Source organism: Ascidia mentula, chromosome 7 (assembly GCF_947561715.1).
Source record: "Ascidia mentula chromosome 7, kaAscMent1.1, whole genome shotgun sequence".
Taxonomy (NCBI): Eukaryota; Metazoa; Chordata; class Ascidiacea; order Phlebobranchia; family Ascidiidae; genus Ascidia; species Ascidia mentula.
Window position 1 is genome coordinate 7,448,494 of NC_138572.1, and position 18,079 is coordinate 7,466,572.

The following is an 18,079-nucleotide window of genomic DNA, read 5'->3' on the forward strand; positions in this document are numbered from 1 at the left end:
GGGACACTGTTTCCGTCTATTAGATCTCATGAGTGCAGTTTGGGGATTGTCTTGCCAGCTAAATAAGTAGGCGAAGATTTCCACATTGTGGTGACTGACATTCTTTGTGTAACAAACCAGTAACCAAACTGTACCGACTTGAAGCGTTTAGCTGTAACTAAATAGAATCAAAAGCACACGGATTCAATTTCGGAGACAATATACAGGTGTATTATAACAATGGCACTTCTGGTGACACATGGGTGAAAAAAAAACGAAGTTCGCAAAATTTACGTCACAATCTCGGTGACGTCATCATTTCATCTGAGTCGGGTGTCGCGCGTATGTACAAAGGGGAGAAAAATTAAAAAAAAACTTCACGAAAGGCAACAGTTTTACACCAGCATCTTACAGGCCCCGGGCGAGAGGGAAATCACCGCTGCGGGAAGCCCCGCAACACAAAATGCATAAAACTCGATTTTTCGGTAATGTAGCAACGCGAGGGGGGTTGAAAATCACGCGTCGCTCGCGGGTGAACAACGCTATGACGTCATACAGCAAGTGATGATCGCGACGAACAATAAAACACGCATTGAGACAGTAGTAAAAAAGGCCTAACAGGGAAAAGTAAAAGGCCACAAGGGTGCTGTACACAAAACAGAGAAAAATCTGATACGGAAATAACAAAATGGTACAAAAATTTATTTCAAGGCACAGAGATACGGGCAAGGCCGGAGAGGTGTAACAGGTGAAAATACACATTTGATGAAACTTTTTCTGGAAGAATTAAAAGCTCGCAGAGTATATGATTCAAAATGGCGATTGTAAAGTGCTTACAGGGGTGGGAAACGCGACACAGATTTTTGTAAGTGAACCAAAACGCGATAATTTATCATAAAAAAAAACACGTTACTTAAGTACCATATTTCGCAATTCAGTCTAGTTATATGAAAGGAAGTTCGGGCATTGTATCGAGTAGAAATCGGTTAACTTGTTGGGGTTGAAGTGCAACATTCAACCGCTTGTGTAACTATGAAACACTTGCTGCTTTAATTCAACAGCGCAATACGATATTCGAAGGCGTCACCTGCAAGACAAAAACTGCTGTCGAATCAGTTCGCGCTGCGAGCAAAATAAAAACCGGTTTAAACCGGTTACAGCCAAATCATTCCGCTATCTATGTTCTCGGATTTCACGTGGTTCAACATACTCTCAACGTCAAACTCCTGCGTGAGCGTCTCCGGTATGCTCGGCACAAGGTCGCTGCCGTCTAGCGGCGCTTGTGTGTTGCTTGCAGCGCCGCACGGTGGCGCCATGGCGGGATTTCCGACACCCGCAGCTTGCGCATTGGCGCCAAAATCTACGTTTGACGAAGGTAAACTGTCCAGAAAGTCGGGAAAACGCTGGTTATTGGTGCCCATCTGATTGTGTTGCTGATGTGCTGGTGGCTGGTGATTGGTGGTGGGTACCATGTTGGACATTTGGTTAGCGTGTTGCAAGCGTCTCGAAACATCACCTACACCAAGAATAAAAGCATTGCAAGACCACTCGTTTTTCAAAAGTAAAGATCTGATCTAGGTGTATAAATGCAACAATATTCAAAAGAAATTATCGCTTAAAACGACACCGTAGTGAATAATGTAAGACTGGTATTTGCCAGAATTTAACCCTCTACTGGGCATTGACTATATTTCTATGAAGTAATTACCAGCCAGCACAGATTATTGCTTAATAAATTGTGGCTGTATTAGTTTTATATGGTCTAAAAGTAAGGACATGTCATACACAAAAACAAATTTTAGATATAAATAAGGTATGGTAACCACGAGGAAAGTATAATAGAAAATTTTGCACCAACCTGTATCCATTTCTTCAACGTTGCCAAGATAATCATCAGGGGTTCTTGGTAAGCTGTAGTTACTTCCCATGCCCACACCACTGTCTTGACTGGGATCTCGTTGGTGGTAATTGGGAGAGCTACTTCCTAAGAAAGGATCCATTCCCGAGCCCGACATCTGAGACTGTGACTGTGAGAAAATGGGCCAATTTTAATATAGCGTGTGAACCATAGCGCGGTAATCATGTTTCACTGTGGCACCAATTCATAAAAAGGGAATACAGATATCAAACACTGTTGGGATGTATTTGAATATTGGAACATTGAGATTTTAATTAAAACAAACCATAACTCCAAAATTAATTTTAAACATTTTTACAGCTGATGCAGCCAGCTGTGGTTTTGTTAGAACAATCTGTCATGAGGCATCTAATACCATTGTAATTTTGCAAATAAATTCCAAGTAAACATATTTCTCAGACTTTCATGTGCATGTTAAGATGCATATACATAACTTCCACCATCCTTAACCTTTCAACACACAGTCAACTGATTCCCTGGCCAAGCGAGATCTTTTCCATTATATTAAAGTCAAAACCTTCCAGCTAAAGGAAGAGAGCACTTGAAAGCTTTGCATACTAACCTGTTTTAGCATTTGCTTTCTCAAAAGAAGGTCTTTTTCCTGTGTAAAGTGTTTTAACATGTTCTGCTGTTGTGGAGGAAGGCTGCTGCCCATCCCACGATTTGCATTACTCGCCATGTCCATCTGGTTAACCTGAATTTAAAAACAAATGATTAATTTTAGTACTATGATTAATTGACATTTTTCACTCAAATATGTTGGATATGCTAAATGTTCACAGTGTTCGAAATATTAATGCCCAAGAAAAAATGCTACAGTGTTTCGGGAAGGATAACTCCACCTTTTGAAACAGGTCCACAAATATCTACGCAACATATTCTTTTTAAGTTCGCAAAAACTTTTTGGAAGTAAGTTTTATTGTTTAGATAAGAGAGTTTTTGTGACCCCCAAAAAACTTTGCGACACATTAATTCCACTGTGTGACCCAAGTTTGGAAAGCCCTAGTTCAGATAACCACAGTTTTTTAGATGTTTCATTTGCAATCTCATGAAAATAATGTTAAAATTGTAAATATTAAGCAGAGGCTATAAAAGCTATACTCTGTAATGTACCTTCATTAACTGTTGTTGCAGTTGAGAATTGTTCTGTTGTCCATTTCCTTGGTGTTGAATATCTGAATCACAAAAAAATAAGAATTAAAAATGGATTCAAAACTCTTTGCACACAGTGAGTTAAGAATTGTGCAGTTGTGGTTGTGCCTGCTTTTTGTCAAATACGGCTTTGGCTTGAGAAGTTGTAAATGTAAATATTATTTTCGTTAAGAACCGCATTTCTTTGGGAATTATATGTAGAAAACAAAAAACAAAGTTGCAATATGCGTTTGACAAAAATACACTGTTAGAAAAGTATGTCATTATTTCCTATGTTAGACATTTTAGTAGATATTAAAAAGAGACCCATCCAAGTTTATGATTCCTATAGTCTACTTTGAATCCACCAACCCAAAAACTTGTTCAACAATTTCATGCAAAATAACAACTATTAAGCACCGAAAGAAAAACACCTCAAAAAGTAGAAAAAAAAACACTGCAAACGATCAAGTTTTTCAATCACATTAAAATGTGTGGCCCATGGAAAATGATATATAGTAATGGTTTGTGTGTAACAGTAAGAACACTTGGATGGGGTTGATTTAGGTCAGTGCGGAGGAAGTGCTAGGCCATGAAAGAGTCCCAAGCAGGAGCTTGTTTGCCAACACAGCGTTGTTCAAACAAAGGCCAGTCGATAGCAAACAAAGGGGCCTTTCAGTAATACAGCCAGGGAGTGTAATATGGTCTGTCGTGCCACATCAATGGCCTGAGATACAGAAAGACACGAGAGCGAAATTCGACCACTGCCATTTTCTTTAAAGTAAAAACAAACCTCTCAGTACACACACAAGCGTGTGTGCATCTGGCTGCTCTCAAATGAATGGGTTTGTTAGTCAATTGAGATCCTTTGGGCTTGGTTCAGCCAACACAATTAGCATGGGGTTTGAGCTGTATGAAAAAGCCATAGTAACTATACACTTACTGTAGGCATTCACAAACTGTAATGGTGTTTTCCTTGTGAAAGTTTAAAACAAATTTTGAACAATCACTAACAAATAATCATACATTGGCCATATTGTTTCAGAAAATCTGCTTATGTACTAAAAATTTTAGATATAATAGTTAACCATACTGTTTCCAAAAAGAAAGTCACCTCAATTCTCTTATAATGTTGCAAAGTGTCACATATGAAACTACACCTGCAGCCATACTGCTGTGTTGTAGAGAATAGACAACAAGGAAAGTACCAACACGGTCCATACTCCCAAACTTTTGTTTGGTAGTTATTGCATGTTTTCAACATTTACTGGTATATATGTATCTAGCAGTTTTAATAAATCTACTTGTTCTTGTTAAAAATTAAAATTACTCTAAGAGCAATGTAACAAACAATACATACACAAAAAATTATTTTATATAAGAACACATAGGGCAATACATAGTTCATAGATGTAAACATACAAATAGCATTGATTTTGTGCAAAAAACTCATATTCTGTATAGTGTCATAAATTATGGACAGTGTACATCACTTTGAACACAATGCTGCTAGTGTTTCAGAGCCCTACACCTTAAGCATGGGATCGGTGGTAACTAACTGAATACATAGCCAAGAGGCCATTAGGTTGATATGTTCCAGGGGGAATTCAGACCAAACCGACATGTCACATGTGGTGCCAACTATGTTTCCACAATGACTCATTCTTCGAGGGTGGAAACAACATATATGGAGTTCCCAGTGTTCCCACAGTAGTGCTGTAGTATTTTTCCATTCACAAAAAAGGGCTGATGAGAGGGGGTTAAACCAGCATTACACAAGTGTTGTTGACAACGGGAATGGTTACAACACTACAAGGAAACACTGCAACCATTAACTACAGGTTCATTAAACTGTTTTTGTATTTAAATAAACTACATCTAAAACAAGGACACATCTGTATGTCACAGTAACAACAACGAACAGGTCATTGATGGCAAGCAGTGCATCTAAATTATTTAATTTATACAACAATTGAGCAGACAATATTTGGCATGTTTTGATAATTAGTTACATTACGCATCAAACCTTACCATAGACACAATATATGCAACTTTTACCAACAGTGTTACAAATGTATACAGCCAATATGTCTGCGGGTTAAGACCTCCAGACAACAATGAACAATAGAATAATGAATGCAAGGTAAATATCCTGATATTTAAACAGGATTCCTTTTAACCATCTGTGTTTGAGATAACAGGAGGTCTGTCTTAAATAATGACAAGAGATGGTATTTTCTATGACATTGACCAGATAAATAAGGACAAATTTTGGAAATAAGCAGGGGATGGCATCCCTGGCAACGTGGCATCAAAACAAAAAATGTTGAGCTCCATAAATGCACTAATAGTAATTTTTTGTCAATTTTGTTTTTGTTTGTATGATGGGCAGAATGTCTCAATATTGCTAAAAAGTACCAAAACCACTGGTCAAACAACAGTGTACCAACATGGCAACAAAATACCAACAATATACCAGTGTGGTCCAGTTTAAAAAAACACCCATATCCATGTCAACAACAGCCAACAAAAAAACTCCCATCAATAGGCGTCTTTACAACCCAAGAGGCGTGACCGCTATACCCCTGCCAAGTTGTATCGTGGCCATAACCAGGTGCAGGGTCAGTGAAGGTCACAAAGGGGGGTATGTATTTTCAGAGCTCGGCTGTTGGTGACGTCGGCACCTTTTGCTCTCTTTCAACGAAGGAACAAGCTTGTTGAAGCGGGCGCACTCGACCGTAACGGCGTTGTGAAGCGGAGTGGTTGAACCGCGGCGAGAGAAGTGTTTCTTCACAAGGGCGATGGGCAGCGTTTCTCAAGTTTACTAGCTTGCCTTGTTTTGCCTGAGCGAACATTACCACCGTTGTGCGTGTAGCTCGTAACGTAAGACGTGGAGGCGTTTGGAAAGGTCCTTGGGATTTCATCTGCTGGCACCCATTTTTTGTTTGTTTTGATTTGAAAAGCAAACTTTCAGCAGTTTTGGGTAAATGTTTTAATCGTTAAAAATCGTATGTTTCGTTTGAGTATTTTACGGGCACAAACGGCCAACACATCCAACAATTACACGTAAACGCATTGGGTTTCTCGAAACTACCTGCAAAGGCAAACATCGCAGCCGGTTAGCAAACAACCAGACTCATTAATATTGATACGCGGTCAAGTATTAAGCTAGGGGGGAGATAAGAGTGCAATAACCGCCGACACCGTCCCATTCGCAGTGCGAAAATAGCAAAATCCTGGTTTAGCTCCGAGCAAAACGGCAAACACACGCTGGTGGTACGACTTGGCGCGCCTTGTCAAGGGTTACCGCAATTTTAGGCCACGCACCCCAGGATAAGCAAGTTCATTCGTTGCGACACGGCTCAACTAAAGCGAGATAGTTTAGCGCGGGTTCGGTTAAGCAGACACCGGTTTCCGCCGACGCTCGCTTTGCCAACGGCCTCGCCACAGTTTTCTCGCCCACTATACGGTCGGCCAGGGCACAACCAATGTAGTTTTTCGCATACGAAAAGCTTCATCGAGCAGGCGTTGATGGGCAATGGGGCTTGAACAGTAATTACACGCTACGGAAGGCTGTATGGGCCACGAAAGGCCATAAGGAGCGGGTACTGACTCAGACGGAAAACCACTTTCTGGTCGAGTTGCAAAAAGGCTGACGAACGTGTTTCCAAGAAACGCGAAATCTTCCAGAATTCTGATTTATTGTCGGAGTCTTAAAGATTGGCTGTTTTTTTTCAGCCAACCAACACGTATTGTGAAAGTCGGATATTCCAGCTATTTTGGTAAACAATCAGGATATTTTTCAAGCCTCCAAAAACTTGAATCAATTTGAAACAATCTACTTTCAAATCAAACCAAACCAAAAGCGTATGACACACACAAGAAAATGCGAAAAAAACACATTACACACAACCATCAGTTTTCACGTGCCAATATGTGGATTTTGTGACTTATCAAACAAGCCCTACTGCATATCAAAATCACGTTTACAGTAAACGTGCACGATGTTATCAACGAAATCGAGGCGTAACCGACATCAACAAAGCCACAAAACCTAGCTTGTGTGCTGTGATGCTGAAATTGGGCACACGCCTAAGTAACGATTCACACGTGAGAAGGCTTTTGTTCCGAAATCGCCGAATTATGAAGTCACAAATAGGATGATGACGTCATATTTTAGTTTTCCCATGGAAAGCAGTGACTTGCGGCGTCCTGATTGGATTACGATATATATCATGGGATTTGTCACGCTTACGCGAATACAAGTTTAATGGCCTTTTTGACGAAAAAGCCGAAACCCGTTTGTAAATACCTCACACTTTCAATTAGTGTAGCAACCATGCATTAATGCATGCAGCCCTGCAGGGCACTAGTAAGGAAAAATGTGCCAGGGTTCAACCTTTCTTGGAGATCACACGTGATTGTAGGGCGCCGATCCTTTTGCGGTACAATCCCTCGGTTCCAAACCAAACAACGATCTTCATGAACCAGATAAGACTGGTGTGGGCCATAGTGTACCGCCCCGACTGCACCTCCTATCGTAGGGCAAGGTAGCAACCGTTGTAAGATATACATATTATTTTCACGTTGAGACACAAATGGCAATAGTGCATCCTTGCTGACACGGGAAAGAATCAACCCAGACAAGACCGTAACGAAGCAACAATGCTGTTATACTCATTAAGCGACAATGTTGAAAATTACCGTAATAATGAACCAGTGACAAATTGCCACAAGCTTCTGGTACCACAAACTGTTTATTATATCTTGGACGTGTACCACCTTCCAAAAGCGGCACGTTTTCATGAGGGATTAACATAGCTATGCGGCAAAGACCCTGTCATTTCGATACTGAAGCCAACAATTAGAGCGGTAATAGGGGATGTGATAAGGGGTGGATGATTTCCGACAAGCTAACGCTGAACAAGGAATGTCGATACGCGATGCAATTTTACTTTCGAATGCGTCATGGGCTTGTGACAGGTAACACGATATGGTGAAATCTTGTGTGAACACTGTGCCGTATTTGGTGTGCGGTATCATGCCAAATGGGGTCGACTTAACGCAAGATAGCGAGTATAAACCATGCACCCGTATGGCACGGTGTTTGTGGGATGGGGATTGGTTATACCGATAACCTAGGCCATAGACAAAATACAAGAAAGGGTCTTTGGTGTATCAATATGCCCAAAAAACTGTGTGATAAATCTAAGTGTGAGAATTGGCTGTCATTTGTTTGCAATGGTGGTGGGTGGTTCAGGACATGGTATCTTGTGTGTTGTTAGTCATTCGGAATAAAGAGTAATAAACAAACCGTTGTTTACTGAACACCTTTATTGTTCTTTTCCAGTTAAAATTCAATTGGAATAGGACAAACGTAAACCCATGGGGCAGATAACATCGGAAGAATCTATTCATAAACTTGAGGTTTTTAACAGTGAGGGGTGGCAAACTTAAGGGTTTACAACACAATAAAGTTTTTTGGGGCTGTATATCACCATAGCATTACATTTCAAAATGACTGGGAAACAGAGTGAAAAGTAAGTAGTATTTATTTGATTCTGGTGGTGTCGGTGATAACGTGGGTTTGCTTTAACCGATGCGATCATTGATGTGATGAACTCGATGCTTAAATCCAAAGGACGGTTGGGTGATCGTAAGCGCAACACAGGCGGTCGCGGGATTAGGTCAATCCAACAAAGCGGGCGCTCGTCGATGCGATCAATTAACTTCTTTCGGCGAACAGAGCTCAGAGCAAAGGCCACTCGACTAAGAGGGCGATTTGCAAAGGCAGTTAGACGACTAATCGGACAAGAGGCAGCGGCACAAGTGGATAGCGAAATAATGGTGGCCTTCACATTGCCTTTCACCTTCGCTGAAAGTGCGTGCGCGCCCCGAGGCGTTACATGCGTTTCTAATACACAGTTGCACGCGAATTAAAGTGACTGACACGGACGGGTTGGAGCGGAGAAGGCCGCTGGGCACTGGAGAAGCATGAGAAAGACCAGAGGCTGGACGGGTCGAGCGAGTACAAGTAACGACTCACTGTTACTTGGGTGTCCCACACTTGGAACACTTGGCTGAAATTGATATCTTAAGCTGGGAGCACTAAGGTTGTGTACTGTTTCAGTGCAAATAGCTTGGTGTTAAGAGGTTTGTTTTTTCATCAAAATTCATTCACAAATGAACCAGAATAAACCACACAAAATGAAAAAGATGGTTTGACAATTAGGAACGTAATTTACAGATTAGCTTTGATTGAGAGACAATAAACAAAGTCATTCCATTTTTCTGATAAAGGAAAAAATGTCATTTTTCCAGGGGAATTATTTAATAAACCTGCTACAGTTTTCTGCATTGTCACCAACTTGTTTTATGCCAGAAAAATTGGAAATCATTTAAAAACCACACCATCATCCTAAAACACTTACTGTGTTGTATTAATTGTAAACCTTGCTCAGTCCAATCATAAACAAATATCCAGGGTAAGATCAATAACACAGGAAAGCAATTAGTTTTATATTTAAACCAAATGACTCTGGACATACCCAACTTTACCAAGTACAAATATCAGTGAAACCATTACCCATAAACACCCTACTCACAAAAGTCGTCAAAGTGTACACTAATCGGCCAAGGCACAAGCACCAATTACAAGCTTTAAGAAGTATAATTGAGTGAACACTGTACCAAGATTCATAATTAGCAGGTGGGCAGGCTTTGATTTACATGATTTGAAATTACAGAAACCACACAAACAGTTCCTAATCCTGGACTTGGGTATGATATGCAACAAGTCTTAATTCATCAACGAAACTAATGATGTGCGTATCAAGGATGACATTAATTCAATCACATCAAAAAGCTTCACTATACTTTGAAAATCCACTTAAACACACATGAATGCCAAGCCACACAATACACTTTTAAAAACAGTTTTGTCAATAATTAACCTGGTGTCACTAGTGTTGTATTGGCAGTGACATGCTAGGTCAGGGGTGCACAATGCAGGGTACACATGTCAAACTTGGCACACCATTCGTTGGGAAATAGCATGGATGCTAATATTGAGAAAAAATATTACTGCCCTCATTTCTACATGTTGTCCTTTACCGGTTTATTAACCTGTTTTGGTTGACATACAGTCTGACTTACCAGACATCAATAAAAAAGGATTTCTTTGGCATGGAAATAGATAGACATAATATATATAAAAACTGTGGTATACATGAATGTTTGAGTTGTACACCCCTGCCCTAGGTAATAAACTAAAATACAAATATTACCATCTTAAACTTACTTTGTTCAAGCAATAATTTTAAAACCAGCATCTTACTTTGCAATCTTGGATCAATCCAACTGGTGCTTCTTGTCTGGTGGTTGATATAAAATATGTCACCTTGCGCTGTTTTAGATTGCTCCCAGCCAGGGGGCAAAGACTGTAGGGTATGCTGCTAAAAATGTACACAACGATTACATTGCATAGTTATGTAACAGAATTTTATATATAAACTTACATCTGCCTGTATGTTGTTATCTATGGATGTTTGAGGAAGTGGGGAAGTTGCAAGAGTCAAGGACTGACTTTGCTGCACGAGCTGATTTTGTCGTTGTTGTTTGATTATCGCAATGCGTGGATCTTCCCATGTCGTTGTTCGGTCATTATGACTACAAAAGATATATACACAAAAACTTGTTACCCAGACTCTCTGTAAAGGATTATTTGCCTTGAAAACAACATAGTTCACAAATTGTGATTATGAGAGTAAAATTATTTTTTAAAAAAATGGGATCAGGCGTGTAATTACATAAATGTGATATTTCCAATCTAGCACAATTGATAATTAATGTTCACGATGTCCAATGACTGGTAAAAATTATTTGCTCTTGTCCTTAAATGTAGACTAAACTTTGTACAACTAAATCATGTACAGTGAAGGTTGAATCTGCATCATACAATACATGTTGACGAAACAAATTGACATGACACCTGTCACCACTTGGCCAAAATTAAAAACATGATACTTGCAGATCTTACTTCATAAAGTATTGTTGGCCATCACTTGTTTTGGCCACAGACCACCCAGGAGGCAGAGGCATGTCTGGAGGAATATCTGATGCTTTCACTTGAAGGTGGGCAACATTCATTAACTCCAAACTTGCTGGTGATGATTTTGAACGTGCATGTGAGACCTGCAAAAGGCAATACTTATAACTCTTAGTTGAATGTACTCAAAAATCACAGGTTAAAAAATGAGTTAAGGGTAAAATAGTCCAGCAATACATTTGACACCACTGTTCTCAACATTGCTCATGTCATTCAACCTCCTTTAAATTAGTTTCTGCATTTATTCACAGCCACACTATGAAGTATTCACCTGAGGTATAGATAGTCCACCGTGACTTTGCTGACTAGTGTATGGACTGTGGGGCATTCTTCTTTGAGCAGGTGACAAATATCCAATTTTGTGATTGCCTTTAATGGCCCCTTGCATTGCTGGCGATCCCAAGGGAGCGCCGTTATTGTTGTTGGTATTTTGTGCTGTCGAGGTGTGAGAAGCATTCGAGTCTGAGCTAGAACTGCGTGAATGGTTTATCTGTGGTGCCGTCGTAACACTTAGTCCTCCCATTGATTGGCTATGCCCATGGTAATGTGCAGGACGACTTGGTTTATTTGGCTGCTCGAAAAATGATTTTGGTAAATTTCTAGCTCGCATTGGCAGCGAGTTGGCTTTGGATTTTGAACTCGGATTCATAACAGTGTTGAAGAGCGCCTCCAGCTCGGAGGCTGAGTCCTGACGGACATGGATGACCTGGTTGTGGCCACCAGTGATCGTGGTTACAGTTGTCTTCGTTGAATCATCATCAACCTCCATATTTGTTGGCAACAAAAAAAATTACAAATAATACACCTACAACTGGCAAAGTAAAAACCTTCCAAAATTTAAAAAACGTGTTTCTAAAGAATAAATATTTTTAACCAATTCGATTTTTCTACCCTAATTGCAGTTATTCATATGTGACGTGACAAACGGCCTGGACAAATATGCAACAAATGGCAAATCTTTTGGATATTTGACTCTACAACTGAAAACAAATTAGTTTCTTTTCATTGACTTTGGTTCTTTGTCACGTTTATAACTGCGCAGTTTTTAATCTGAAATACTGGTTAAATTTTCGTGACGCCAATGCAGCGACAAAGTCAACAACACTAAACTAGATTTTTCAAAAAATTGCATCATGCTTTTTTTGAAATTCTCAAAAATATAAAACCAATAAAGCGATCAACATACACTTTTTACCGGAAAAGGGTAAGTGTATCTGGTACTAAATTAGTTGTCGCTGAACTACTTACTGCTATTGCGTTACTTTCACAACCTGACGATCTATTTCTGCAACACAACATCGACGACAACACCAACGGGACAAAGCGTTATTTTATTGCACCGACCTTACGGAGTTTTTACGCACAGTGCCATAGAAATCGTGCGTAACGAAGAAGTTTCGAAATAGTTTTTTATCAGCCATTTTTCGCCCAAATATGGTAAATGGTTTGGTGACTTGCAAATTTCTTGGGTTGCGTTGTGTCGCGGTCGTGTAAACGTTTTGGGACCTCACATTAATCGATGAAAATAAAAGAACTACCTCAACAATACAGAATTTAGCGACCCCAAATGTTATGAGGTTGCCTAAAACAGGGTTTCTCTAACAGTGCGCCGTGAAGCGAGGTCAAGTATTCCTGGAAAAAAATACTTAAAATATTGTAGGCTGTCACTGCACTTTTCATTTTCCCCAATGACACTAATTAAGAAGAAACAACGCTCGGAAATAAAAGCAGCTCCGAATCAAAGCAATTCGTTGACCTAACGAGGGTCACCTGTTGTTTCCTTTCATAACTTGCACTGAGTTCAAAGTTCTGAAAACCCCTTGCCTAAAATAAAGAAATACCTTTAGGTTTGTTTCTTGGTGTTACTCTTAAGCTGGGAAACTGCACAGTATGACAGAAATTTATTACATTTTGAAATATTATCTGTTTACGCCGTTCAAGAACCTTAATCGCGGAATAAATTGAAAATCTCATGCCAATTTTAAAGGAAAGAGATAAGATCAAATAATCGTAGGGATCATTGAATTGAAGTGATAACTATAACACACAAATTTCAAAAGTATTCCATAGTACCCTTGTCCGTAATACTTTCCATTAGTTCTACAAGATAGTGAAAGTTGAGGTAATAAATAATGATGCATTGCTTAAAATTGACAACTGTCTCAAAGCACAATTTTCCGATCTGGATTGTTTGTTTCAGTATAACAAGACACTTAACGCAACAAACAATAAAATTTATTTTCACGAAATCAGCAACGCCCGTTGTTTAATCAGGCCAAATTTATCACTTTCAATGAGATAGTGAATGGCCATGTAGCCTACTTTTATATTATAGATAGAGCCGTCAGGTGGCATATACTCGTTTGGTCAATTGAGAAGAAAACGTAACAGATCTAGAATTTGATTCCGGCCTCGTCGTAGGAGCGAAAACTCCTTTGTTTATGTCGTCATAATTCAATTCCCGAGACCATTCGTAAAGTGCTTTGGCTTCGCTGTCTTCTGGATCAGCATCCGGGTCAGTGTTCACACGCTTAGGTTCTTCGATCTCGCGTGACGGCAAGGCCGCCGATTGGCCTGTTTGACCACGCGACGCTGTAGCGGGATGTGATAGGATGTCGGCTGTATCCTGGTGACGGGAAATCGACGACGTCGGCCGGACAGTAAAATCGTGTTCCTGGCAAATATTCGTAGGATTAATATAAGACGAAAGCATTGTTAGAAACACATAAACGCAAACTTTTGTTGCAATTACGTTTCAGAGTTGTGCATTTAGTCGCATGGAGAATCAATTGCTTCATTCCAGAGCCAGTTACATAAACCTTTAAAATCTCCTTAAAGTGCATGTGACACGAAAAAATAAAACATGTTAATAATTAAACTAAGAGATGTTCATAACATTTTTGGTGCAAAAAGTAGCTTGATGCGGCGACTGTTTTGTGAAATACAGCTGATCAAAGTCGCACTTTTACCGCTGCGAACGAAATCGTGCGAAATCGAGATTATTGTTGCGTGACGTCATAGAAGGCGCTTTGGTCTTGCGAGTGCTGGCAGCAAGCCTCTTTTGCATTAAACAGGGGACAACAAGTGAACAAGTGCAACAAATGGATTTTTATGTTAATTTGAACTGCAGACAAATGGCCACTGTTGCGACCTAGTATGTCTTATTTAGTTCCGTAATATCAAAACAGTTACTGGGACAGGGTGTGCATGTTGTTACAGCATTTATAATCGCTAACGTGATACATGAACTTTTGAAAACACGACAGAGACAAACCGTCAATTTAGCATTGTCGTTTTGTCCACTCACAGCAAAAGATAGAAGTGGGTTAATTGAATTTTGAGGATGGCAAAGACCGCCGAGAAAAACTGCCCAAATTAGCTGATTATGCAACACAGTTATTCTGTCATAGTACCACTTTTTGCCTGCCGTTGCCTACGAGTTCGCGTCATAAATGATTTATTTAATTCGCCACAATCAAACAATCAATGTTTCGCAATATAATTCGTAACTAGAAATGTTGGAATCATCAAATTAAAGTCTACACAAAGGTGAGGTTAAAGTAATGACATCACACCCAAAATAACGTCATGTAATGTCACTGAGCAAAGAAACGCACCATCCCCTTCTTATCGAAATACAGAGTAATATGTCGTTGCTGCTATACCCTTTGGTCTTCCAATAATCAGGGACAAATAAGCCTTTGGTTTGTGACGGCACAGTGACATATTTTTGTGTGTTGTAAAACCTTGTCCTGACTTTTGAGGTAACGTAATCTGTGGATTCTCCTATGTTTGAAACTACTCGATATCTGCAATGTAAGGCGCCTTCTCCTACGTAAACAATGCATTTTTTTGACGCGAGCGTCTTGTGTGATGTCAATTTCACCAAAGCGAAAAAGGATTACGATTTTTGGTCGCCGCTACTTTCAGTGCAGTTTTCTGCATTTTTTAGTTGACGTACAACCAAAAAACTTTGGATATATGTTTGTTGTAAATGTACCTTTAGTTTTACGCAAAGTTGCCATGACCGTGTCATATGCACTTTAATTTTTTGAGATTTCGATATTAAAATATTCGAAATTAGCGACCTAACAACATCTTTAAAAAATAGTGTAACGTCGCAATTTGAAAGCAAGTTAGCAGAATTTTTATTGCAAAGGAAAAAATATGCTAGCAGAAAGTAGAACGATATTCTGAACAAATACTATACTTGTCTTACCTCTATCTCAGGTTTTTCTTCACTATCGGGCAAGCCGAAAACCTTCTTCATCTTGGCCACTCTCCTCCTGGATTGGACGGAACGTCGTCGAGTGGACGCTGGAACACCGGCTGGGGCCATACTTGATCGGAACAGATCTTTCATGGTGGGGAAGGCGCTGCTTGGTGGCGACCTGAAAACACTGGGATTTTGAAACAGTTTCCAACGTTAAATAATAAGCTTGAATCGAGGAATCAACGTCCTAGCGTGAATTTCACTGAGGCGAATTGTATAGTTTTAACGGTGACGCAATTTGCTGCAGTTTATTCTTTAAATTTGGGGACTGACAAAGTAATACCATATACAAAGAGTTCTGCGTGTTTAAGTTCTGCAGTTTGAGACAAAAAATGTTGTCTATCTTTTGAAACGCTGTGAGAACGGACAAACTACATTATTGTATACCATAAATAAACATATGAACAGCTTGTAAAAACAAATACAAATACAACTTTAGCTATATTATAGTGAAGTTCTTACGAAACAACAAATTTTACTAAAAATAGTTTGCTAATTGTACTATTTTTAAAATAATACAAAATCAATCAAAAACCTGACAAAACTCACGGCAGTCTGGACAAAGAACGAAATTGCTCCAACTGGACTTCTTGCGTAACAGGTCTCGAAAGCAAAACAGGCATTTCACTTTGCAATCGAGCGCTTGGCAGTTTTGTTCGCAGGTACTCCATTATATCGTACATGATGCTCTGTCTGGGAAGTACTTCCAGAGATAGCTGTCTCCAGTAGTTTTCCTTACCACCAAGATAGGATGGCGTCTCGTCCATGTTGCTCAAGTACTATAAAAGACATGTCGTTTCATAAAACATAAAGTTTGGGGGTTTTGGGGCGCCATTTGCACACTCTCCTTCCAAGATTTTATATTCCATAGTTATGGAAGATCGTTATACAAAAATTTGGAATAACATTTTAAATATGGCATAAAAAAAAAGCGACTTCTTTTGGTGCATTACAACAACAAAATAGATCAACTACATTTTAACAAAAACGTATTCATTGATTGATTACGCTGAAAAATCTTCATATTAGTATACTCCTGAACCATGAATTGTGACAAATAGATGTTTGCAGTAGGCCTTTAGTCTTTACATACAAGCTCTTTTGATAGAAAAAATAAAAACACCTGCATATAATCCTTCACAGTTGTAACGTCTACTTCATCTGTGATTTTATCCTTTTCATACTGACAAGCGTCAACAATCATCTGATCATAAAACTTACGGTGCCCCATCAAACGACAAGCATCTGCAGCGGCCTGCATTGAAAAATAAACAAAATCTATACAGCATGTGACAAATTGGTTGGTCTTTTGATATGTTTCACAAAATTATTTATTGCTAAAAGAATATTTTTACTACTAGTTTCAAATAATTTTGTGGTATATTTTCTACTTTTTACTGATAGTGATGATATTACCCCATGTTATAATCTTCCTAGTGTAAATTATTGTGTTGGTTCTACATCTTACATTAGATGCTGGCCTGATGATCTTTTTTCCACTGATGTATTTGGTTCCATTGCTTACCAAGTAAATCTTAAACAATATAATGGGTGGAAATTCCATTCCAGCAAAACGGAAACGTACTTTTGCATTAACGCTTGGGTCATTAAGCAGTTCAGCCTCTTTGGGGCTGATTTTTCGAAGTATATCATAAGTCCATGATTGCTCCTGATACAAGTTAAAATACAGTTGAACTTGAAAACAAACTGGTTCAATTAGTTAAAAGCACTTACTGCAGCTCTCACTGCATGCTTCAATAAAATAAACATTTGTCGATCTCGATAAGATAAATATGCCCTTTCAATTGTGGTAGCGGCCAGCATTCTTTGTGTTCTGTAAAAGAAATTTTTATAAAACCCAACTTGGAAAAAATGTTGTCCATGGAGGATATATCCATTAAAAACAAATCCCATAAAGAATTTGCTAACTTCCTAATCAGTAGTAAACTATATGCTATTTGGAATGCAATCGTTTTGTAATTGTCTTCATTGCTGTCCAGAACAAACTTTGTTTAAAAACAAACCATAATATTATTAATAAAGAAAATGTCAACTTTACATTCCAGATGTAATATTTTGATTATGCTTACTGCTGGTACTCTGCTGGATGCTGCACTTCATATTGGGACTGGTTGTGTTCCATGTTTTTATCTTGCACAATTTGTGATGGTATACGAAAAATACTTCTTGTTACAGTATATGGGAAGAAAAAAACTAAGAAAACAGTGCTACGCAATTAAAGGTCACATTTTAAATATGTTAAAGCAGATAAACGTTGAAAACAACAAATGAACAAAAATGAGATTTACATGACTATTTCCATGACAACATAGAAATATTTTACAAAAATGTGTCGTGATTGTGGTTAAATAATAAAAAAAACTATTTTAATATAAAGTTCAATAACTAAGTTGTGGTAATATTATGCTTAGGACTATTTTTTAAATAGTTACGATAAAATTCAATCATAAATCGTGCTAAAAAGTTTGAAAACGTCGTGTGGTCACTTCACATAAAAACGTGTTTGATGAACCAATTCATGATACTGTTTCATTTCATAATTATTTACAAAGATTTTATTTGTGCAGCCGTTCTTTTTTATCATTTGTAATTTTATGGGTATGTTGTTTTTTTGCACCACACAGCTACGGATAATCGAAATGAAAAAACC

At 38.8% G+C, this 18,079-nt stretch overlaps 2 protein-coding genes across 3 annotated transcripts; both read right to left on the bottom strand.

The window, feature by feature from the left end:
- Window positions 1–187: 187 nt before the first annotated feature.
- Window positions 188–11,976, bottom strand: LOC145907891 (transcriptional coactivator YAP1-like). Of its 2 annotated transcripts, none has more exons than XM_082994992.1 (8): window positions 11,407–11,976; window positions 11,067–11,221; window positions 10,546–10,696; window positions 10,365–10,479; window positions 3,011–3,072; window positions 2,460–2,591; window positions 1,838–2,006; window positions 188–1,495 (listed from the first exon to the last, which is right to left on the bottom strand). In XM_082994992.1, exons 1-8 carry the CDS (start codon window positions 11,902–11,904, stop codon window positions 1,134–1,136), a joined length of 1,644 nt encoding a protein of 547 aa, XP_082851118.1. In that variant the 5' UTR covers window positions 11,905–11,976; the 3' UTR covers window positions 188–1,133. The 2 variants fall into 2 exon arrangements, with proteins under 2 accessions (XP_082851118.1, XP_082851117.1); XM_082994991.1 differs by having other exon boundaries at window positions 10,365–10,482.
- Window positions 11,977–13,354: 1,378 nt separating this feature from the next.
- LOC145908591 (uncharacterized protein CXorf58-like) lies at window positions 13,355–17,677 on the bottom strand. Its single transcript, XM_082995895.1, has 7 exons — window positions 17,499–17,677; window positions 17,143–17,242; window positions 16,877–17,077; window positions 16,532–16,663; window positions 15,958–16,187; window positions 15,355–15,526; window positions 13,355–13,809 (listed from the first exon to the last, which is right to left on the bottom strand). Exons 1-7 carry the CDS (start codon window positions 17,549–17,551, stop codon window positions 13,480–13,482), a joined length of 1,218 nt encoding a protein of 405 aa, XP_082852021.1. The 5' UTR covers window positions 17,552–17,677; the 3' UTR covers window positions 13,355–13,479.
- Between the last annotated feature and the right edge of the window lie 402 nt (window positions 17,678–18,079).

What these genes read in the sequence shown, in the direction of transcription:
- LOC145907891 (XM_082994991.1), bottom strand. Translation starts at nt 11,904, where the DNA reads ATGGAGGTTGATGATGATTCAACGAAGACAACTGTAACCACGATCACT. An exon ending in GATTGATCCAAGATTGCAAA is followed by an intron (nt 3,073 to 10,364) that starts GTAAGATGCTGG and finishes TTTGTGATTCAG; the next exon opens with ATATTCAACACCAAGGAAAT. An exon ending in CGTTGAAGAAATGGATACAG is followed by an intron (nt 1,496 to 1,837) that starts GTTGGTGCAAAA and finishes TTCTTGGTGTAG; the next exon opens with GTGATGTTTCGAGACGCTTG.
- LOC145908591 (XM_082995895.1), bottom strand. Translation starts at nt 17,551, where the DNA reads ATGGAACACAACCAGTCCCAATATGAAGTGCAGCATCCAGCAGAGTAC. An exon ending in TCATCAGGCCAGCATCTAAT is followed by an intron (nt 16,664 to 16,876) that starts GTAAGATGTAGA and finishes TTTTCAATGCAG; the next exon opens with GCCGCTGCAGATGCTTGTCG. An exon ending in CTGTGAAGGATTATATGCAG is followed by an intron (nt 16,188 to 16,531) that starts GTGTTTTTATTT and finishes TGTCTTTTATAG; the next exon opens with TACTTGAGCAACATGGACGA.